The sequence below is a fragment of the Pyxicephalus adspersus genome, chromosome 11, assembly GCF_032062135.1.
Source record: "Pyxicephalus adspersus chromosome 11, UCB_Pads_2.0, whole genome shotgun sequence".
NCBI classification, from domain to species: domain Eukaryota; kingdom Metazoa; phylum Chordata; class Amphibia; order Anura; family Pyxicephalidae; genus Pyxicephalus; species Pyxicephalus adspersus.
In genome coordinates this window covers 44,912,151-44,936,774 of record NC_092868.1, presented here as the reverse complement: position 1 = coordinate 44,936,774, position 24,624 = coordinate 44,912,151, and the positions used below count along the sequence as shown (strand labels likewise).

Here is a 24,624-nt window from a genome sequence, read left to right as displayed (position 1 = left end):
TGATGAAAAGGATTGTGAAGGATTCTTTCCATTGACAAACGTCTAACGTGTGTACGTAGTCTTAGTATGTAAGAATAGTAAGAATCATGATATAAAACCTAAAGCAGGCCTAATAAAATTAAAGGTTCACTAATACTCATTGGGTCTCTTTTGTTCCCCTAATCAACTATTCTTAGTAGGTGAAAAAGGCACCTGAAAAAAAATTAGAATTATACCTTCCCTAATCTTGTTTTTACCTGCGGTGCCTATTCAAAGAAGATGCCCCTGTATTCCTGCGGTACCTATTCAAAAAAGATGTCCTTGTATTTCTGGAATAATTTCTATAGAACTCAGAGCAGCTAAAACCTTGCAAAGAGATGCTTTTGGAATAAGCTGGAAGAATTTCTTGCTGGGAAGACACCAACATATTTTTTGTATATAATTTATTTTACTTTTTGTTTTTTAAAGTTTATTGTAGGTGATTTGGTGAGGTCCCAGGGAGTGTAAACAGACCTTTCATTTTAGCCGCCTCTAAATTGCATTCCAATTTTTAGCACTCTCAGACCTATGGTGTCCCGAGAACCTACTTTTCGACACACTTCTGGGAGTGTCAGATTCCTGGTCTCTGATAGAGCCCTGTGGTTCTATCCACAAGCCGTCCCTGCAGAACATCCCAGCAACGTGAGGGATTTGCAGAAGGAACCCCAGCTTCCAATTAGAAACTAGAAGTCTAACACTGCTGGGGGTCTTAAGGAGTGTAAAAATAGGTTCAAGTCTTGCTGATTATATGGTAAAGAAATAACCAAGTCTGTAACAATAACTAGTGAATCAAGTAATGCAGAGACCAGCTTGACTTTTACAGGAAAAATCAAGATTTGCATTTGTAGGCCACCTATTTGCCCATTTACACATATCTACAGTTTAAATTGCCCTGGCTTGTGCCAGGTTTTTTTTAAGGTGTGTGTGTGTCTATAAAGCCTATTTTTTTCCCGTTTTGGATAGAGTAGGGGAAGTTTAACCACTACTTACGCCTTTTTTATTTTGTGTCTCATCTTTCTTTGGTGGCGACTTAATCTACCAAGATCAATTTAATGTCCAGCAATACCAAATATGGCCAAAACATTTTATGGGCCAAGAACTTCCCACTTTATCAGGGCTTCAGAAGTAAACCAAAAAAATCAGTACAAAATATTTCAATTGAAATGTTTTAATTTGTAGTGATGTAGGACAAGCTTCCCATAGTTACATGTTTCCTAATGCCAGCTCCAAAGCTTATATCAATATACAAAAAACAAAGGATAGAGAGGGGGTTTTTAGTTACGTTTTTGTACGTTTTTTTTTTTACTTTTGATTTTTAAAAAAATCTACAATTTTAACACCAGCAGTAATACTAGACAGTTTCACTACAGAAATAGATATTGTAACAGAATATGAATGATAGAATAGGTTAGATTTCGTTGTCTTCGTTCTCAATGCGTTTCACCGTTTGGCTTCTTCAATGGAAGTAGAGACATGAAATTATGAGTTGGGATTATAGGATGAGTGCATAATATTGTTAGCCAATGAAAGGAGGAGTGGAAATTGGGAAAAAAAATCATTAGATAGTATGGATTATAGTAAGCCAGTAGGAAAAGAAGCATGACCTAGGGAGAGTTTTCTCAGTACGGTCTGGATATATATTATCTATCTGGATTTGCACAGGAGACAGGATGTCTCCCAGCCTCTTCTCCAGCAGTTAACCTCCCAATATGTTTCCAAAAAAATCCAGACCAAAACAATCCTTAAACAAATTGCCTGTGTTTGATAGTGTTGGTCAATATATTGTGGATGCCAAATTGGACATTGGACTGTAAGGATTGCTTGTGCTACAGATGTAAAGTTTCATGGCACATCATTCAGTTTGAATCTCTGATTTTTCTCTAAATTTAAAGAAAAAAGTTTTGCCTTTAGTCATACTTTAAACCTGTGGAAGATTTCTGGGAAGGGGTAGCTGGTAATTTTAATTCAATATTTTTGTTATGTACCTTAGAATTCTCCAAAGAAGACATGGCAAAGAGCTTACTGCACATGATCAGCAATGACATTGGCCAGTTGGCGTGTCTGTATGCCAAACAGCATAACCTATCTCAGGTGTATTTCGGAGGCTTCTTCATTCGAGGTCATCCTGTCACAATGCATACCATCACCTACAGTATCAACTTCTTCTCCAAGGTGGGACTTACATTATAAAAAAGATGTACGCAGTCTGCATGACTTGAATGTTGGAATCTTGGGGAATATTTGAAAAAGTTTTTTACAAGATCAGCTAGGGAATGTGGTGCTGTCTAGTGATGTCAGATAGGGCCTGCAGTAAGTATATAGAAAAATACTTTATGATAATGTCACAAACATTCATCATATAAAAATACATACATCTATATACATTTGTTCATCTTTTGTAAATGGATTGCATAAGTGTTAAATAAATAAAATATACAGAGCAAATTAAGTGCAATAAGCTCTCGGGAATCAACCACTAGTGTTTAAAGTCCAGTTGGCAATCTTCCTACTGACTACCATGCTAATATATGGTGAGCTGTGTATATAGTAATTATAGAAGGGGTTCCCTGAAGACCTGAAAGTTATTTTGTGGGTTCTCCTGTTAAAATGTTGGAAAACACTGATCTTAAGTTTTAATAAATAAAGACTTTTAAGCATGTCGAGAGATTGGGAATAAATAATTGATTCACTGACCAGCAATGTAAGAGGTATTCTTCCCACTGACCACCATTCTAATATACAGAGCTGTTCATACACAAATTATAGAACCGGTTCCCTAAAGAACCTATTTTTTTTATGGGTTCCAAATACCTAATGGGAAATCTAAAATAGATTGTAGTTAGATTTCCCACTTTAGGGACACTTTCCCACTCTAACCACCCTGAGTTTTTTTTTTACAATATAAATACAATATTTCCTTTTTTGCTGTCTTGATGGCTTCTGGAGGAAGTGTTGTTTTGTTTATACATTCATACACATTATATGAGCACATACATTTTATCCCAATGGAGTCTGCAATGTATGGTTAGCCCCAGGAATGTTCCATTCAGTGCAGTTTCTAGCAAGCTCCTTGTTATGTGTCAGTGTTGTGGTGGATTGTAATATTTTACTTTCCCCTTTTTTTTTTTTTTTTTAACCATTTCACTTACATTTTCCTGAAGGCAGCTTGCCCTAGCACTGGCTATATAATCAGCTATCACTGGTTTGAGTAAAGCTAACGGTTGGGTTAATCTAATAGGATGTGGTTTCCTTTTCCTGCTTTTAGGGCGGAAATATATACAACTGCCCTTGTTTTGCACTATACTGTACTGCTTTTTTCCCTCTAAGACCACAGCTATTTATGTAGCTGGTTTATAGACGTGCACGCTGCAGAAGATTATATCTTGATACATTCCACAGTGATACAGAGACAACCTGCTTCCACACATGCTATAGAGTATTTACTGGTAAATAAGCAGAAGAGAGTGTGTAGGCACCACGATTGTTGTTTGTACCCCAGTGTTAAAAAACATAAATTATTATGGCAAAGTAATTAATAAGTTTTTTTATTCTCCTGTTGAAGCAAATTGTACCAAGGTTTTTTTGCCTTCCTCCGGACCAACTATGTCCATAGGGTTTTATATCTGGGATATGTTAATTTCCCTAGTGGTTGAACTTGATGGACTTACGACTTTTTTTCGACTTGACCTACTATGTAACTGAGTCCCTGACCCAACACATGTAAGTAAATCCTGATATTCCAAAGCACTAAAACCGTGGAGAGCCGGGTTACTTGAATTTTCAGAAGGTCAGCTATGGCTGCATACATCTTTTTAGGTACAGAATGAATGTTGCTGCTAATCTCTTCCTTTAAAAGGAAAATACATGGCTGTCATATGGACTCTCTGACCTTAATACTTTTGGGCTGGAACAAGGACTTCTTTTTGATAAACTGTAACAACACAAACTCTTTAAAGGGAATCTCTATGTAGAAGTGGATTGAGGAATAAAAAAGCAAAAGTAAAATGCAGCTTCCAGACCCATTCTGTATATAATTGCCTAAAAACCAACTTGGCAGAATTGACCAATATGAAAAGGTTTAGTAGGGTCTCTTGTGAGACTGTAATAAGATGATAGATTTTGATGTGGTCATCAGTGTTCATGCTGCCACCGACAGTTTAGGGAATACTAAAGAGTCATTTCCCTGGTGTTCTGCAAAATCATATTTGCGCAACACTAGGGTGGGGTGGGCAACGACACAGTATTCCTACTGATATGTATATATGTATGTGTGTGTGTATATATATTTATTTTAGTATTCACTTTTTAAGCTGAATAGGATAGAAGTTGTGGGTGGGTGGTGGTTCCTCATATACTGTGCAAACTGGGGATTGTGGATACTTCTATTTTAAACTATAAAGTATTTGTTAAATTTAACTTTGTGTACAGTTGCCAAAACCCTGGCAGTAATACGTGTGTGTTGTTGTAGGTGTGCCTGTGAAGTTGTAACAAGTTTAACTGCCATGCACAAATTAATTTAGTTCTTGGTAACTACCACTCCCTCTTCCCTGAAATACAGAATTCTGATCATGGTTTGATTTCCTTGGCTGTGATGGTACCATGTTGATCATAAGTTTGAGTAGAGCATTTTTCAAACAGCATGGTGTCATTAAACAGCACTCATTTAAAGATCAGCCATTCTAGATGTCCACGTTGGGCCGATGTTTGTAGATCTATCAGCCTTGGGGTATTTTGATGTTGCTGGTAAGATGCTGGTTGATGTGTTTATCTGGGTCAGTTATAAACATTACAGAGTTTGCTTTTGCAACCATTTGTTTTATTTTTATTGGATTATCAAACGGTATCATACTTTGTAATGTACACGTATCCCTTTCCTCTCATCTGCAAGAAATATCCAACACTATGAGCTAAAACTCCAAGAATTATCCAACACTTAGAGCTACCTAGACTCTACCTAATTCTTACAAATGCAACTCTACTTCAGTAACATTTTTCCACTGTCGTTCTATGGCTAGCTTATTAGTTCAACTTTCTGTTTTGCTGTGCTGCGATTAGTACATTTTAATTATCTGTCTATCTTATTATAGGGGGAAGTCCAGGCACTCTTTCTCAGGCATGAAGGATACCTTGGTGCAATTGGGGCTTTTCTGAAAGGAGCTGAACAAGACAGTGAGTATAGGAAAAATGTATCTTAAGAAATGTTTTGTGTTTTTATAAAGGAGCAATGATGGAAGGGGCCTTAGTAACATTCTGAACTCCCATGATTTAATCTGGGTTTATAAAGACACAGATAGGCGTGGATGCTCAAAATATTTAGGCATTCTCTCTCAACTAGCCTGATTTAGTAAAGCTCTCCAAGGCTGGAGAGGATACACTTTCATCATTGAAGATGGGTGATCCAGCACATTTGGAATGGATTTCTTAAAATTCATTGGTATAGTTAGCAAATGTTTTCAGTCCTGGACCAGATCCATTCCAAGTTTGTTGGATCACCCAGCTTCCCTGATGAAAGTGTATCTTCCTTAGCTTTGGAGAGTTTTATTAAATCAGGCCCATTGTTGAAGCTGTCAGATCAGATAATGGACCCCCACTAAGCTACTGTTTGTTTTAAGTAATTCTAATTCCACTTTAGCACATGCCACTTTATTATCATTTCATGTTGGGAGTTGGATTATTACAAAAAGTCCATCACTGATATGTTTCCCTTAAGTAATTCTTCACTACATACACTTCATAACACTCATTAAGTGGTATATTTAATAGAACAAATAAGAGAAATGTAATTTCATTGCTTACATTTTAATGCATGGATAATCTTAGTGATGCAGTGTTCACTTTGCAAACAACACTTTGTCAAATTGCAAACTTTTTTTTCATTGTATACGTTTAGATCCTAATATGTACAGCTGGGGAGAAAATTATGCCGGCAGTTCCGGGCTTATGAGCACGTCACCCGATGTGTACCCCATGCAGCGATCCCGGAGTGGGACGGTAAGCCCTAGGAATTCCTGCACTACATCTGTCCTAAATAGCTTTAAATAGGGGAATGTAAGATTCCCTGTTTTGGAAATAGAGCCCTTAAGAGTTGCCGACCATTTTCTGGAAGATTACTTTTGTGCCTGGAGACCAAGACAATTTTTTTATATACAACATATGCATGTGATACTTTCACAAAGGCACCTGGGGAGTTGCAAACTAATTTAGAATATAATGGAGCATATTGGGAAGTATATACAGTTACCTGCTCAATTAAATGTCCCAGTTATGTACATTTACATAATATCTGTTGAGATGAACAATCAATTTGCCTTATGGTTACATTTCCAAGACACCTAATTTCAAAAGCTGGTTGCCCAGGTTTATCTACTGGCAGTTTTTAGGCAGATTTTCTGGACTTTATCCAAACACTTGAAAACGCTATAGGATCTAATTTCGTTATTTGTGAAGACCCCACCGGTCTTGAGACAATGCTTTAGGTTGGCTTTTCAAACCTCTTTATATAATGCTGTTTGCCTGGCTGTAATATTGATTCACTGACTTTAATTGTTTGGCTACTAACCAATTGTAGGAGTACTTAAGGTCAATTGAGTCCCCAGACTTAATTGGCTGAATACAGTGTCAAAACTGAAGGTTTTCATTTTAAGCTGCATGAAAAAGCCTGTCTTGGCCAATAGACTTTAAACAAGGCCTGTGCCCTCTGTCCAGAAGCAGTGACCTCTTTCAGAAGGTCTAAAGCACAGCCAGAGTTTTCCAATCATCAAAAAACATGATCCTTGCTGAATTCCTGGGAAAAATTCTGACTTAGTAGGGGGCTTCTCTGTCCCCTGCAGAGAGACCACTGCTTCCCCACATAGGGAATGATGATATGGTTGTATTGGTACGTATATAATCACACGGCTTATTTTTTTTTTATAACTGATAATCCATCTTTTCTTTCTTATTCATTTCACAGCTTTGTTTTCTGCACATTCTTACATTACTTTTTGTGTTTTTACTCTTTCCTTTCATCAATCCTAACATCAGTTTTCAGTAAGTAATTTTATATGTTAGTGCTTGTAGAATTGCATTTTATGGCGCTTGTTTTGCAGAAACAGTCACTTGCTGGTCACATTGGAAGTTTGTTCTATAATGTACATAAAGCTAACAGGAATAGGGGAGGCGGGTATAGACTAGTATATATAATATTTATATTATAATATATATATATATAATCATAGTTTGTATATATTTACTAATAAATTTAGTCTATTATAAATGTCTATATATATATATATATATATATATATATATATATATATATATATATATATATATGACTAGTTTTCATAGTAATGTCAAAATCATACTAGTTGTAGGTAATCTTGGATATTGCTGCTTATCCTGAGTTTGGGAGGTTAAAATGGGCACACCCACACTGGATCGTTGAGCTGAATACAGTGTAATTATTTTCTGTGGGGCCACATGGCTGCAATCACGCAATAATTGTCGTTGGAAAGGATCTTTCATGATCCTTTCCAAGGACAAAAGACTGCACGATGCATGAATGAGCACTGTACATACAGCACCATTCTGCTCTATGAAGAAGGGAGGGCGAGAACGACGTAGCAGCACCCCACTATACTCTCTACCCTTCACTTTCATTACGATCATTTGTCGTTCACAGATCCGCCAGGAGAGATCCATGAAGGAAGAATGCGGTACACACGCCAGATTCTTGTCTGATATCAGCCCTGTGGCAATTATCAGACAAGAATCATCTGACATGTGTATGTAGCCTAAGTCTTCTAAGGACCACTGAAACTAAATTTTACACAAAAATGGTAGACCTTTAGTACTTCACATGATGGTAACAATCATCACTTACATTGTGTCCCAGAAAAAGGCCTTAAATCCAAAAATAAGTTCAGCCAACAGAAGTCAATTTCCATGCACATTCAGCCAGTCTGAGCTCATACATTTTATGAAGGAGGCAGCACACAGACAAGACATCATAGCAGCTGACCCATACCTGCGTATTTACCGGTCCTTTGACGTAAAATCTCTAAATCACTGTATGGTTGTGACAGGCATCACATATATTCTATGTTTCATATAAAAGTCTATAGTACTCATGGCTCTATCCATACCTTGGTGTTATTTATATAGAAACTTCTGTTCCCCTCAGTTTGACATGTTGGAAATGGACCGGTTGGAGCGCCAATTAGTAAACCTCCCTCTGCTGTTTGATCCGTCTTCCTATATCCCTGATACAGTGGATCTTACAGAAGATGCAATGGCTCGGGAGTACTGGCTCACCTGCTTTGAAGATGCATTGGAAGGAGTGAGTATTTATCATTGTGGCTGAAGTCCCATAAACACTGCATTACCAAAGGAGCAGCTAAGATCCTTCCTCTGTGAGATAACAAGGAAAATATATATTTTTTAAAAAATGTATAAAGTTTTTAAACTTTGAAGCCCAAAAGGTTTCTGCAAAATTAACACTAAGGAGCAACAGCTAATGAATAACGTTATCTTCATTAGGACACCACAAAGTGATTACTCTACACTGCACTTTTCATTTTAACGTTTCATTTGTAAAATGCAGCCAGCGGTCTGTGGAGTACTCTTTTTAAAAAGCGATATGGCCATAGTGCTGCCCTTTATATTGGCTCCTAATTCTTTTTTAAAGGCACATATGGATTAATTATTTAAATGGAATTTCAGGAATTATTTATCAGAGGCTTGTTTTAATAGCTGTAGCTTGGCGCCATCAAGTGGGGACTTTTCCCATGACATCTCTATTCTTTATTTCTTTTTAGTTCTGTAGGTTCTGACAACTGATAACATAACCAAATTACTTTGAAAACTGTACTAAAGCATTGGGCCTGATTTAAAAAAGCTCTTCGAGGCTGTAGAGGATAAGCTTTCATCAGTAAAGCAAGGTGATCCAACAAACCTGGAATGGAATTCTTCAAAGTTTTTTGCTGTTAGGTAGCAAATGTTTTTGATCCTGGACCAGATCCATTCCAAGTTTGCTGGATCGCCCAGCTTCACTTATGACAGTGTAGTCTCCAGCTTTGGAGAGCTTTAATAAATCAGGCTTATTGTAATAATCCTGGCGAATAGATAATTGTAAAGTACAGGAGCCCTACATTAATTGGGTAATGTTATCGGAATAATGTCCTGCAAAGAATATTATCAGTGGACACCTCTAATAAATAGACCGCGCCTTGGTAGAACCTTGGCCTAGAATTCTGAGCATATTACAGAGGAACTAAACTCATTGGTGGGTGGTGAGCTTCTGCCATAATTGGCAAGTTTGCACATCATACTTGCTGATTATGTCACATACTTGCCCTGTGCAGTTAACCTGCAGCAATGACCAGGACCTGTCGACTGCTGGCTTCATGGTGGACTTCTGTGGAGATGGTGGTCTTCCTTACTAATGGGATAAAGCAGTGCGTGCACAGGAGTTACATTATCCCCAGCGGCTGGCTCTGCTTGTGGTGGCCATGTAGTCCATGTAGTTTAGAGCTGAAACAAATACCCACCAGGTGCCAAGGTGTTAATTGACAACAGAAACGTTGCACTGTGTGTCTCTTTTATCAAATAGTGCTACCATTTGGTGTTTTTTTGTTTTGTTTGTTTTTTTTAAGTTTGGGCCTGCTTTAAGCTATGACACACTTTTTATAAATTAGAAGTTTTCTTTTTTTTTTTTTTTTTTTTGTTCTGGGCATATATGGGTTATGCTAACTATCTGGGGTTAGTGGCACATCATTAGGGTAAACATTCATCACTGGGTAAGGCTAGACCAACCAGTATAATGTAACAGCTGACCAAAGAAATCACAGGGTTTTGTCCAGAATGACAGGTACATTTGCCCCAGATACAGGTTATACGCAGAGTATTTTTCTATTTAGTCAGACAGTTTTCCTTTTGACCTGAAGGTGGGGTTGAAGTACCGGGCAGAATGATAATGAGCTACCTGGCCAGGTGGGGGAGCTAAAGAGGCCTAGGTATGATCAGGTGTAACTGTCTCACCTGAAATGCATCCTAGAAATTAGGCTGGGGATATAAACTCCCAGCCTGCTTATTTCAGGCTTTATTTCTGTTCTTGGCTGCTCACCTGGGCCAAGGTGAACTGTGAGTAAAAGACAGACCTTGTTACAAAACATTTATGGTTAGGGCCTTAGAGTCCTACACAGCACTAGGTTGGGCTGGATTGTTAGTAAAGGGATCTAACAGTGAGTTAGTGGCCAAGTGGCCAGGCTTTATTTTTGCTGTTTGTTTTATTTTGCCGGTTTTTGTGTGGAAATTGTATAAGTGAATAAAGTGATGCACTTTATCCTGCTGGCCCTGTTTTCTGTTTGATACACCCCCCATTGCTACGGGTGATCTCACAATAAATAAATATATATCTTTACATAGTTAGTCACGTTGAAAGATGACCATTATGTTGAAAAGTCCATTAGGTTCAAAAACTAGGGAAATTTTGTGTGTGTGTGTGTGTGTGTAATATATATATAAAAATGTGTGTGTATATATATATATATATATATATATATATATATATATATATAAATCATGTAATGTGCACCATGTCATGTAATGTGCGCTACCCTCTTTGCTATTTTTACGGAGAACACATACAGCCAACTCCCTTCATCATCATGCTTTGAGAGCTGGGTGCTGTGGTGACACCCTTTAGGCATGGACTCTGCAAGGTCAGGTTTTTTTTTTTCCATTGCAAACTGAGATTTACCCTTTTCTCAAATCTTTCTTTATTCACAAGGTTGCTAAACGTGCTGTTGCCAGTCAACTTGATGCCATGGATGCGGTAGAGCGGGCAGAAAAGTTCCAGCAGAAGTACTGGAACAAATTACAGACTCTCAGGCACCAGCCCTTGTGAGTATATTCATATTTGTGCATTTGGAAGGTATAGAACAACTTTTGTGTCTGGGTGTGTCAGGGAGAAGGAAAGAAAATCCATTTGGATTTATATCCTGATCACTTTTACCTAATTTTTACTATTTGTATTACTTTAACAGCCATGACTATTTAAATCGGTGTTTCTCACCTGGGTTTCAGTGGAACCCTAGGTCTGCACCAGAGGTTGCTCAGGGGTTCCTTTATCAATTAACAATTTTTGCCTCAGGTCAGCTACCACTGACACCAGTGATCTTTTTGGCTATCTGTAAGGGTGACATCCTTCTACTGGCCAGCAATTTGAGAGATGTTCTTTTATACTGACCACCATCTACTATAATGTAACCTATGGATTTAACAATTATAGTAGGGGTTCCCTAAAAGACCTCAACATTATTTTAAAGGTTCACGCATGTAAAATGTGTTGAGAAAGGCTGGTTTACTGGTAATATTCTAATATGAACATTTAATGTCCATAGCCTCATAGTAGCTCTGCTTTAATCCTCATCCTAACCTGTATAGACTTTTCACTGTATTTTGCAGTATGTGCTCATATTGCTTTTTGCTTTCCTTTGCAGGCTTATGTAACATATTACTAGTCTTGACAAAACTTTAGTCTTAAGTATTTCCAAGTATTTAGTCTGACAGCCTACTGTAGTATTACATAAACTGAATGTAAAATGCAGTTGTTTGGTGACATAAGAGGCAACATTTGAGACCCTGCATGACTCTAAAGTTGACAACCACTGTCCTTGCAAGTCCTTCTTAACCCCATGAGGGTGAGCATAAATGTTAATGATTTCATAAGTCCAGCACATTGACAGAACATTGTAGGTAATATAGAACATGCTGCCTTTCAATCCTTTCGTCTCTCATACACCATTTATGTAATCTCTTCCAGTGCTTATGGATCACTGACAGTCCGCAGTTTGTTAGACACTCGGGAGCACTGCTTAAATGAATTCAATTTTCCAGACCCCTACTCAAAGGTGAGCCCAATTTCTGCATGTATACATTTTTCCCTGTCAGACAGATTTCCTGTGAGCAGTAATAATAAGGTAAGTTGCTCTTTTATAGATCCTATTGATTTCCAGATATCTGGGCAATATATCAGTTATATAACGTACATAATCTATTATTTAGCAAACTCGATGAACTGTTTCATTTTTTACAAAATGGCATTTGTAAGTGAAAGAATGAATATGCTTGTTGTTTGCTTTTTAAGCAACAGACAGAAAAATGAGGAAAAAGTAATAGAGGGCTTCTAAGTGAAGAAAGACTTAAACACTTGTAGATTTTGGTCTAATACAGTGGAGGCAGTTCATCTTTGTATCCTGAGACTGGACCTATGTCACTTGTATACCTGCAGAAACCCAGCAAGCTAGTGATGCAAATGTACTAATTAGTTTTCATTCAAGTAACAAATTAACATTTAGGTTTAGCTACAGGATCTGTGTAACAGCCTGTATCATACTTCACACCTCAGTGTATAAGGAGCCTAGCGTGTTTATTTTAATATCATGTTAACAACATTTCAGGATCCTGATGTCTTTGAATATGGAATAGTGTAATTAGCATTTATTTGCTTGCAGGCCACAAATATTATCAGTTTTTCCTGACAAAATTGTGAAGCTAAATGCATATAAACATCACACTTAAAATGAATATCTAGCAAGGTTTGATGTCTAGTTCAATGTTCTTGTCATATGTACTGTAATTTTAAAATTATTTTTTTTCTGTCACAGACCTAAAGTTGAAACTATGCTATCAGGAAACTGAAAAGTTGATTTTGACACCGCTATAAAACTCAAATTAATGCAGCTTTGTTTTCATTAGTACATCAATAAATGATTTATTTACATGTATAAGTACCTCAAAATAACTTGGGATCAGGCTCTCCTAGGAGAGGGGAGAAGTGGTTTGTGAATACAGCATGGAATAATTTGTTCTGTATTGGAAGTAACATGTTGATAGGGGAGCACAGAATCACTTATAGACAATCTTATCAATCTGTTTTCTCCTTCCACTGTCTAGTAAAGTTGGGGAGAAGAGACATGTATGAAGTTCATGACACACATTCAGACTCCTAAAATCATTAAATGGTTGTAATTGCATAAATCATTTCAACACCCTATTTGTAGGCAACATCAACCAAGGTAGAAAGGATACACAAATGTTCTGTATCACTTTCATGGAATAGATAATGAGCATGAGGTGTTAACATGTGCAGATAAAAATGTGTTGCTTCATTGTATGTCTCATAAATTCAATAGAGTGATCTACTCAATGGATTAATGTGGAGAGAGTTGGTGCTGTGATGAATAGCCCTCTGTACCAGTCCTTTACCCCTAATGAGTTTTCTTTTAACTTCTGATAAGTCCTGGTAGGTTTATTCATAAAATGTGGGGTGATAAATAACATATCATTTTTCCTCCTTTCCTCTTCTTTAAAAAGGAACCTATCTGGGTGAACATATGGCACCTGTTATTGCTGATTTTGATTTGATAATGAATGCTTCACAGCCACCATTTTTATTCTTCATTACTTATAAGACTCTGACCCTAAACAAGCACATACAGATTAGTTGTCCCAAACTTCACTTACTGTGTGCTGGTTCTGGGTCAGAGAACTAATAAATAAGAAACTAGTATAAAAATAAACATGAGGATTAATGGATAAAAATCACATGAATCTCAAAAATAAGGCAATGAAAGTCATTTCCTGCTTTGGGTTCATGACTGCATATTGAAACCTAAATATAACCAAATATTGGCATCTCATCCCACGTACCAGTTCATTTTGTTCCTTTTGTGTAGATGTCTCCAATGTACTTTTATGTATGTTCTATATGATAAATCAGTGGATGTAATTCTTTACTAAACACTCTATATGTGCTATTTTAGTATACTTTGCTTAGCACCCCAGTGTAACTGTTGTTCATATCAGCATGCTGGTAACAGTGACTTGTTGGTCCAATAGAGGCCATCATCGTAAGAGGAGAGTGTCCGAAAGAGGGTCTTGGAACAAGCGATCCAAGCCTGGGTAAGATCTTCTTCCTTCTGTAAAATCCAGTCTCTCATGTTTTTCTTCCAGGTAAAGCAGAAAGAGAATGACATAGCGTTAAAATGTTATCAGAAAGTTATCAGATCTTTGGATGCATTGGGCTGGGAGGACAAACAGTTTGCTCTGGTGAAAGGACTGTTAGCAGGCAATGTCTTTGACTGGGGAGCAAAAGCAGTCTCCGAGTAGGTGTTCCATGTTTTACAACGACTGTGTTTATGTAGCTAATCTCCGCTTTCTAGTCTTTCAGCGCAGTGTCACCCTGAAATACCTAGCAGCCTTTACATGCTAGGATGCTTATTATAGTTATTGAATCCTTGTCTTTTTTTTTCCCTTAATATTGACCTTAAAATGTACCTCTCTGGTAATACACATAAATATGTGAAGGGTAGCAGATGTAAGCAGCATTCTGTGGTTCTTTCAGTAATGAAGGTTTCTATTTTAACCTATGTGTTTGTCACCATGTAGTCACTTTACAGGAAGTCCTTTACTGAGAGAAACACGGAGGCTGCTATTCCTGACTTTTCATTTTTTGTTGTTTGGCTGCCATTATTATCCACATGCTGTAGTACCAAGTCACTCTTCCAAAACTAGTATGCAGGTGGCTTCTGTCTATTCCTAACCTGAATACTTGCTGAATTGGTCATTAGAAAGTTTAGAATACAAGAAGTCAGAATTATATACATGGCAGCAGAAAAGCTACCAATACATAAGGTTACATACAGCTGCTTTGTGTTCTCGCATATCATTGTCAGTGCTGCAGAGATGATGTGCAAATAGTTTTCACAAGAACTGATTGTGTTTAGTTTTGGAAGTGACTACTTGTATATCAGACCAGCAAGCTGTGTACAAGGACAAACCTCAGATGAACCGACTCCACTGCCCTGCTGTGTTAGCCTCAAGGTACCTGCTTTCTATCACTGAAATGCATATGGTTTGTTAAAGTAACCACAGATTTACTTTTTAGTGTCCTTCTATTACTAGAGTCATATTCTGTTTGTATGATGGCCACGCTAGGGAGTTAGCTTGTGGGAGAGCTAGGGGTGATCCATATCGTTGCTGATATTCAAAAAAGTGAAAAAAAAAAGATAAGAGAATGATTTGCTATCTGGGTATACCAGTGGCTTCTCTCCCCACTTTTTATTTTGTTTTCCAACATTCTCTAACTTTCTAGAACAGTGGTCGCCAACATTTTCGGACCTACGGACCACTAAACTTACCGGTTTTGTGAGGTCATGATGCCAGAACCCACCCATTCAGACCTGCGATGGGAGAGTGAGTGAGTTGTGTCCAGAGACACAACCTGCCCACCGCCTTAAGCTTGTGATCTGTACAGGAGACATGGTGCGCTGCTCTGGCCAGAGCGCCCCCAGCGGGGTCCTTCTACTTGCCCCATTGGGGGCAGACCACCAAAATTTTCCCGTGGACCACGGGTTGGTGACCTCAGCGCTAGAGCAGCCCTTATACTATGCATAGATGGCAGGATGGATATTGTTAACTTGGATTGACATAATCCTTACACATTACACTTAAACCTTCATAGCTGGAAAAACAAGGACATCTTCTTGTTCTACCCACTTCATTTGACTTATATTATATAAAGCTGCTGCATGTATTTTGTGTAGTTTGGTATACTTCATATTTTTGTACTTTTATTATCAGTTTACCATGCAATATGGAATGTGAATTACTTTTTGTTCAATATGTAAAGTTACAGAAATGAGTCACTGAAATTAGATTGGTGAAATGAGCAAGAACAGGTAGCGCTCTTTGAACTGACTCAAGGAGATGAGAGCTTAGCCCATCATTAATTGCGATTTGTGGAGACCCACCACTCTCATTTTCTTGACTAATTTAAGCAATTTAGGGTTCAAAATAAGCTGACTAGCTGTGCAAAATATCAGCACATGGATCTATGAGAAATGCTGAGATCCTGCCTGGATTGCAGAGTTTCTGGGAGACATTCTTATCAGACAGGATTACAGGCATAAATTCCTGCATTAAAAATCTCTCCCGCAATGTTACTGTAATTGTTCCAAGATACACCCAGCTGAGTTGTAGCCAAAATTATTCAGAAGTTGCAAAATGAGGAAGGAAACCATCTGTTTTTATTCTTGCATTGGTTCTCTCCTTTTCTGTAATTTTTCTGTCTCGCTGACAAGGGGTCAAAAGAACAGGACAAGGAGACAGAGACCGTATTAGTAAAACAAATCTAAAAAGTCACTAATTGCAGCCACTGTGGTTTAGATTCCCCCCCCCCCCCCCACACCTTCCCAGGCCCAATGCAGATGTCTTTGTGCAAATGGTAGTGGAGTACAAAATGAATGGAAGTTGATATAATGTATTATTGAATGGCATGTTATATGTAAAGATTGCTGGAAATTGTAACATGATGCTATTTGGTCATGTTTTATGCAGCGTCTTGGAGTCTGACCCTGAGTTTGGATTTGAGGAAGCAAAGACAAAGTTACAAGGTTGGTATGATGAAACCACAGATTTTGTGCATTTTTAAAAAAACTGTATATTGTTTAGCTAGCATAAGCGTTATTACACAATTCAAATAACGCGTAAGCAGGCATAAAGCCAAAAAACTGTACAAGTTGTAAAAAGGATTCTGTAGTCTGTGTAGATTTTGGGACAGTCCAAAGAGAAATTGGCTTATTTACTGTGGTAGCTTTCAGAGCAGAGACAGTAGAACATGCGCAGGTATACAAATCAGTCACTTACTATACTTTAAAGAGATCAGTATTTCTGATTGGCTGCTGCAGGTTACTGAACATTGGTCATTGGCATTGAATAAACCTGAATGTACCAAAATTCCTCCAATATAATGTAGTGAAAGAACTATAATGTGCTTTTTACTTTATTTCCTAACAGCAAGACCATGGCTTGTAGATTCCTATCATGAATGGATCAAGAGATTAAAGGTAATATTCGTTCACATGTATGGCTTGACAATATTACTGCATTTCTTTTTAATTGTCATGTAAAGTGTTATATTCAATGTGGAGTCCAGGTTTTCATCATGAAGCAGTTCACTTGTGTCTGATATCTGTAATTAAATTTACAAACTTAAAAGAATGAAGGACAATTTAAAGAGGGCTCATGGATACAAGGTACATCTACTGTTACATATCTAAAACTAATTTACTGGAATGTCAAGGAAACACTATAAAAGGAGTTTTGAGAGTAAAACCTTAGTATAAAAGGCAGTGTCTTCTGTTTAAAGTGCTCTATTTCATGACCAAGCATTACCACAAGCATTTTATTGTGCAGTATTTATTTCTGTTAACGTGCAGAGCCTTAAGAACGCACATTAATTTGTGCCCAGTTGCATATTTATGCATTGCAGTCATTAACATTCAGCAGCGTATTCACTGTAAATGGTCAGTTGTCATACCCGCATGTACAAAAAAATGAACAACACACAACATGTTTGGTGTGCACAATAGCAAAGGTGTGTTCCAGTCTGCCTGGATGTAATTAACTTTGACTAGAAATGTACACCTACACTGTGCTGTGGTGCGTTGCATGTCATGGCAATTGAATAAAAACCAAATACTCACCTTTGCACACAGTGCTTAGTAGTGCATAAAGTGTGTTGTATAGCAGTGTGGTTTGTTGGCACCTATTGTTGTTTGACTTAGTGTTTTATGTATTCGCTCCAGTCAGCATCAATACTGTACTGTCCCGCACACCTCTTTCTTACATATTTTGCTGATATTCTAAAATAAAACCAGGGTGAAACTAGAAAATTAATGCACACGTGACATTATCAAGCCAGGACTGCAATCAGACCTTTTCTGGGTCAGATACCTAAGTTGATGGCACAGAACATTCAGTCCCTTCCTGGCTTCTCCCCTAATTTAGCTGGTGGTGGTTTACAAATCTGTAACCTATGTGTTCAGTCCCTGTCAACTGTGGTCTTGTATTGTAGCAAGATTTCCTCTGCTGTGTATCATTGCAACTTTTATTTTTTTATCTGTTGCACTTTTTATTACAGTTAAGGTCGTTTTCTTTTTTTTTTTTACTTTATTTAATAAGACAAACTTTGAGTAAATGTTTTTGTTTTTTTAGGGTCCTCCTCATAAATGTGCCTTAATATTTGTGGACAACAGTGGCATTGACATCATCCTAGGAGTATTTCCCTTTGTGCGGGAGCTGATCTCCAGAGGTACTGAGGTACAGTAATACTAACCTCCTCCCTCTCTTTGTACAGATTTTAATACATCAGCTGGACAATCACTGCATCAAATTAGCAGTATATTCAATAAAAGAAAGAAATTCCCTGATACCTGTTATACAGTAGAAGCGATGTAAGCGCATCCTCTCGTGCTATATGCCTATAACCTGCATTTCTTTCATTGCCCTGCGTAAAGAAATTACATTCTTACAAGTTGCATTTTCCAATCTGCTTTGTGATACCAATGAGAAAAATGGCCGAGTTTACGCTTTTTATTTCACTGTATGACAGTAATGTGTGTGGCAGGGTGTGTAACTGTAGTCTGTTTTCTTTTTTTTACAGGTCATCCTGGCATGTAATTCAGGACCTGCCCTTAATGATGTGACATATAATGAGTCTCTCATTGTAGTAGAACGTATAGCAGAGATGGATTCAATCATACAGTAAGTATACAACACCTAGATTTCAGAAGATCTGTTGGAGTGTTTAGAGAGTAAGCATAGAGTCTACTGTTAATTATTTGTACAGATTCATTATTTATACATTACTCTGCTATTTATAGTCTGTAGCACAATTTTGTCTATCCTCCATGTCACTTCAAACTGCCTGGCTTTTCCTGAGTCACAGCTCCAACTATTTATTTTTCCCACCCATTAAAACTCTTAACACCACATGGCAATAAGAATGAAAGGAATCCACATTCTGAATAGTATGTATGGGATAAGTAGGGCCCTATTTTCATTTGATGTGAAAGCTCACAAATGTTTGGGACAGCTAAGCATATAGCAATCCATATGAAGGGCACAGGTTCACTTTCAGTTCCTCTCACAGAAGCTTAGCTCCAACTACTCCTTAATTCCAGAAGCAACTTGGAAACACAGACCTAAAGGAGCTAAGCTGCTAAAAGAATTTGAAGATTTCAGTGTGGTTTTTTTTTGTGAACTCTGCAGCTGCAGGGAGAAATTTATCCTTAAAGTTTATAGCAGAAGCACTTGAGTCCTCAATCCCTCTCTAACACCCCAGATATCAGATCTTCTGCTATATATATATATATTATATGCTATATATTTTTATTGAAGATTTATTACTGCTGTTTGAATTCAACTGGCTAAGCTACATTGATTTGTTCTATTTCAGGTCTGCTTTGCAGAATGAAAAGTTAATTCTAGTACAGACAGGTTCCAGTTCTCCTTGCCTCGATCTAAGGTTAGTTGTGCTTTACCACTTGTGTAAGTGTATTGTCTTTACAGAATAGAGAAAGTAGTCCTGCCTCATTGTGTCCCAATCAGACATGGACTATGGTACAATCAGAGCTTTGTGTGTGTATATACCTGCTACAAAATGAAATAATCACTCCATCTAAAATATATCAGTTTTGGATAGATGCCGACAGGTTGAGTCACTTAAGCTGCGTACACACCTGCAATTTTTCTCGTTGGAAAGGATCTTTCACGATCCTTTCCAACGAGAAAAGACTGCACGATGCATGAACGATGCTGTACATACAGCACCGTTCATGCTCTATGGAGAGGGGAGGGGGAGAGCGACGGAGCGGCACCCTGCTGCGCGCTCTCCCCTTCCCTTTCATTAGGATCGGTCGTCGTCCATCGTCCATGGATCCGCCAGGACGGTCGTCGGACGATGGGCGACGACCGACTGTACACACGGCAGATTTTCGCCCGATAATTGGCCGATACCGATTATCGGGCGAGAAAAATTTGCCGTGTGTACGCAGCTTTAGAAGCTTCCTCCTGGAAACTCCAGTGATGAGATCTTTGGTATAATTCAAACTTTAACCACCTATCTGAGCCATTATAAGAGAGACTCAGGCAGTGGAGGGAACTCTCCAAAGTGATGGCAAAAAAGTCCCTGGAGGGGACTCACACCACTGTTTACAGGGAACCGATAAAATGTTAGTTTACTAATAACTGATATAAGTAAAACTTTACTCTTGACTACATTTTATGTGTGTACATACACATGTACTTGGTACAGCCTTCCTCTACTTTCTCCTATTTAACTAAAAGCCTGTGATCAAGATTAAACTCACAATGCCATTGACCTTGGTATGATCTTTTTTCTTAAGCAACATTTATTTCTGATTACAGCCGCTTAGACAAAGGCCTGGCCATGCTGGTGAAAGAGAAAAACACAGACCTAGTCATTATCGAAGGCATGGGCCGGGCAATCCACACCAACTACTATGCCGTGTTTCAGTGTGAGAGCCTGAAGCTGGCCGTCATTAAGAACTCTTGGCTTGCAGAAAGATTGGGGGGCAAAATTTTTAGCGTTGTTTTCAAATATGAGACTCCACCAAAGTGAGGCCACTACTGCACCACTGCTCTCCATTCCTCCGCACTAGTTTTATTCTTCCGTTGTAAAGAATGTATTTTTATTACAGGGATGGGGGGTAACAATTGCTGTATTTATATTGTGCTTTTGTGCTAAACTGAAAATGGACAATATGCATCAATATAAATAAATTTAAATTATATATAACATTTTGCTTGTTATGAATTTCTTTATTTTAGGATTACTTTCATTGCCCCAGGTCAGTAAAGTCAAATTTAGCAGTTTATATTTATCATTTAAAAGCAAAAGTTAAACCTCAAAAAACTTGGTTTTTAATTCTTGGATTCCAGAAGTATACATTTTATAACCTGACCTGGCAATATCAGAGGTGAAATCTGCATGGTTGTTCGGCAACAATATGCAGGACTGAATATTACATTTTTTGTAACTGTTCAAAAGCAGAAAGGTTTTTTTTTTTTTTTTACTACAGCAGACTAAGTCAAAGATGTGCATTCTGTCTGCTTTCAGTACTGTGAAATGTGCAACTCAGTGTACCTTCTCAGTACAATTCTGTGTCAGGACCAGGTAACTTATGTGCATGAATTATGTGATCCTGGGCTGGCCAACCAAAACCGCTCATCTGCAAGAGAACTGTGACCATCAACATTGGTGGCAGAACCGGAACACAAACATCTCAGAGCCAGAGGATCTCTTTGCCACCACGTAAGTGTGCAATAATGTGCAAATATTCTGTCTCCCTGCACTTTATAGCAAAAAGTTTCTGTGTCCCCAAATTTTATTTTTTTAAGTTATAGTTCATTCCGCTTTAATATTAAAAGTACCTTTTGTTCACAAGAAAAAAAAAGCACTGTGACTTTGTTGTTGTTCATGTTTAATAAAGAAGTGATCCTTAGCACAATGAATACAAGTTAGAAAACTTCATTTTTGCCATACAAACATGAATGAGCACGTTAACATTTGTTATATAACATTTATTCATTGATTCAAAAAACACAGCACAGTCACAGTTCTTAAACAAAATCACAAGTCAATTTCTGGGAATTGTCTGGATAACAATACAAAAAGCTTTAGTTAATGATTAGTAGCTGCCTTTGTCTTTGCATACTGTATGAATTTCCTTAACATGAGGACATAACACCTAAACCGATGACAAACTTCTCATGTTAATCTGTGTGTTCTAAAATCTGACTTTTTCAGCAGGAAATTAACACCTGTATTTTAGCTCTGTTGCACTATCGGGGCACATTTTATACTCTGTAGGTGAATTGTGAGGCTCTATGTGCTAGTCCAATTATTCACAAAGAATTAAGCAGTTTAACTGTTAATATTCTGCATACAAACCACATTGTTTTTGTATAATATATTCTTGCTATGTTGTAAAAAAAGAAAAACTATTGGCAGGTAAATATAAAATGTTATACATGAATTTTTGACATTTTCCATCCACCTGGTGCTGCTTTTGCCATCATTTTTACATGATGACTAATCTAGCTTTTAACAACATTGCTAAGATGTAATGGAAGCTCACATGTCACATACATCTGTATTGATTACTCTTCTCTTGCTCTGTATGAAGTTTTAGTAAAATAATTCTATGAGTGTGTTTTCCCTTTAGGAATGCCACAAAGCTGTGCAAATCCCCAGTGTCATGAAATTCACCTGTATTAAGACTATGTTCAGACTTGCCAAGCAATCTCATGCAACTCCCAGTGGCTGGCACCTTGCTTCCCGATCTTTTGGACTGCAGCGCTGGTTCTGCTTCTGCAAATTTGACAGCAGGCAGCAGTGAGCGGTACTAAACTGCCCCAGTGCACCAGTCCACTGGTATGAGGGGGAGTGGTGATTGCATTGAAGGCATTACCAGTCCGAACATAGCTAAAATGTTTTCAAACTCTGACTTGAGAATTTGCAATACTTTGTATGCTAATAATGTCATTGGTATTGGCATGTTCACAATATAAAATGGCACATATTAGTAATATTTATATACCTCCAAGCAATGTAACGTTATTACCACATACTATATGCAACAATCCCAACTAATCTCAAGATATCAAGAATAGCTCACTGCCAATGTTCCAAGTTATAGATAAGTAAATTACTTTCTATGCATTTAAAAAGTTCCAAGGCTGATAATCACTAACATTGCAATACTGTACTTTAAATGTAAACTGGTTAGTAGATTACACCTGTCACTTATTGTAAATGATAGGCACAGTTTATGGGTTGTTTGATGTTGTCTAAAACAAAGGTCAAACACTTACATTTGTTACAGTGACATTTTCCCCCTTTTAGTCTTTTCAATATGTAAATCGTTTTTTGCAAACTTGTATTCTTCGTGTGAACACCAAGGTGAATTGGTCTGAGCTTCTTGGGGTCTAGGCCTTCACTTCATCACAGCTGTTTGAAGTGGGAGATTTCTGGTCCTGTTAAACCAAACATTGTCATGTAAACATTGTATTTACTGTACAGGAAAAATAATGTACTAAGCTAGATTTAGATATCAGTTGCTTTTTAGGAGACTGTTGCCAGTCTAATTGATTGGTGTAGTCAAGGGCAGCACTCTGGCCTTTACAGCGCTAGGTCCCAGGTTCGAATCTTGGCCAGGGGAAGCAGAATTTCTGCACACTGTTTGCCACATCAAGCTGCAGCTTTCCACCCCTGCTGCCTCCATAGAGTTGAATTGGAACTGCTTGGCATTGTTCATGCAAACATTGCAATTAAAAAAAAAAGGTGGGGAAAAAGTGCAAGGCTTTTGCTTCCACCTGTACAGGTCTCTTTGCAAACAACTGAAAGCCTGGGGGGTTGCTGCTGCTGGGCTAATCTAACATGGCCTTACCCTTTACATTACCTTAATGTTGTTTTATATCTTATTATAATTTGAGCTATAGCTTGTCCTGTGTACCCTGAAAGTGTAGGATACTTTCTGCAGCTAGGCAGTGGAGAAGCTTTGGCATTTTAATACAAAGGCTGCTGGAAGTATATTCATGCTTCTTTTACAGGTTGGCTATAGGGAAAAAGTGACCTTGGGGTGAGACGTTACCATCCTTAGACTGAAATGTAAAAGAGTCTTTTATACCCTTTAACAATTCACGCTGCCCATGAACAAGCTTAAACTTCTGTGCACAGGGCATTTAATGACAGTGTGCCTTAATACTGATATCAGGTTGGGAAGAATTTTGGCAAAGTTAAATTGGCCATCAGTATCTTAAAGTACTTTACAGCAAGAACAGTATTTGGGAAGAAAGCTTCCTGGTTTCGTATTTTTTAATGTGTGTGGCAGTAGAGCCAGAAAATTGCACTATAAAAGCCTGGCACATATATATTATAAGACGGCTCAGTTGGCTCAGCCCACCACCACACATCAAAGATAGACTACCTCATTTTCCAAGAACTGGTATCTTTTTAAAAATGTAAAAAGACAGGACAGATAACCTTTCAGGGCAACAAGAGCACCATAGTTACTACTGGTAAATAAACTAGTACAGAAAACTGTAAATGACTTGGCTGTAGCTTGCCAAATTTTTCCATTCCAGGTCTATTTATGGCTGTACCTTTTCCACTCCCTCCGAACTTTGTGTTTTTCCAAAACGCAGAGAGATTTCTTCTGAGAAGGCAGAGCAGCAGGACCTCTGTACAATAAAAATACAAGTCATAGTGTTGAAAATAGATTTACATTGGCATCTTTTAGTAAAATAAACTTCAACAGTATTGCGGTTTCCAACACCGTGTGGTTACTGAATGCAACATGTTGCTTCTGGCTGCCTTCAACTTCAGGTTACAGCAGTTACTTCCTTTTATACATCGACTTCTGAAAAAATGATCCACCTTAAACCCCTCAACCACATGACATAAAAGTTGGGTGTGGATGAAGTTGAACTCCAATTGACACAACCGCATGGTTAAAACGCAGAACAGTTGGGAGAGGCCAACAGCAGCAGTTTGCAACCCACAAGTCTAGAAGACCTTATTTAGCAAAGAGATTGTTAATTTAAAGAATTTAAAATGTATTCTTGTTTGTTCTGAATGTGTATCTTTCATCATATTTTGGATGCCTTCAATACTATTCTACAATTCTTACTTATGTAACTTTGTTATAAGATAACTAATCAATACCATATCAATAGTATTTATTATATTATGTT

At 37.8% G+C, this 24,624-nt stretch overlaps 2 protein-coding genes across 4 annotated transcripts in view; one reads left to right on the top strand and one right to left on the bottom strand.

Annotated features, from left to right (window-relative positions):
- PANK4 (pantothenate kinase 4 (inactive)) overlaps window positions 1-20,667 on the top strand; it is a 42,053-nt gene extending 21,386 nt beyond the window's left edge. For 2 of the 3 annotated variants that reach the window (XM_072426740.1, XM_072426742.1), the window contains exons 7-19: window positions 2,009-2,190; window positions 5,106-5,187; window positions 5,909-6,009; window positions 8,183-8,338; window positions 10,790-10,902; window positions 11,825-11,912; window positions 14,017-14,168; window positions 16,402-16,457; window positions 16,861-16,910; window positions 18,061-18,165; window positions 18,509-18,609; window positions 19,304-19,372; window positions 20,275-20,667. In XM_072426740.1, coding sequence (XP_072282841.1) covers window positions 2,009-2,190; window positions 5,106-5,187; window positions 5,909-6,009; window positions 8,183-8,338; window positions 10,790-10,902; window positions 11,825-11,912; window positions 14,017-14,168; window positions 16,402-16,457; window positions 16,861-16,910; window positions 18,061-18,165; window positions 18,509-18,609; window positions 19,304-19,372; window positions 20,275-20,488 — 1,469 coding nt within the window. In that variant the 3' untranslated portion in view covers window positions 20,489-20,667. Of the gene's footprint in view, window positions 1-2,008; window positions 2,191-5,105; window positions 5,188-5,908; window positions 6,010-8,182; window positions 8,339-10,789; window positions 10,903-11,824; window positions 11,913-14,016; window positions 14,169-16,401; window positions 16,458-16,860; window positions 16,911-18,060; window positions 18,166-18,508; window positions 18,610-19,303; window positions 19,373-20,274 lie in introns of those variants that run through there. The other variant, XR_011922827.1, reaches the window with a different exon arrangement.
- Window positions 20,668-21,333: 666 nt separating this feature from the next.
- The window catches only part of LOC140341187 (probable glutamate receptor), a 28,908-nt gene continuing 25,617 nt past the window's right edge, over window positions 21,334-24,624 (bottom strand). Inside the window, exons 11-12 of the mRNA XM_072426743.1 lie at window positions 24,034-24,111; window positions 21,334-22,905 (exon numbers count right to left, since the gene is read on the bottom strand). Coding sequence (XP_072282844.1) covers window positions 22,858-22,905; window positions 24,034-24,111 — 126 coding nt within the window. The 3' untranslated portion in view covers window positions 21,334-22,857. The remainder of the gene's footprint in view (window positions 22,906-24,033; window positions 24,112-24,624) is intronic.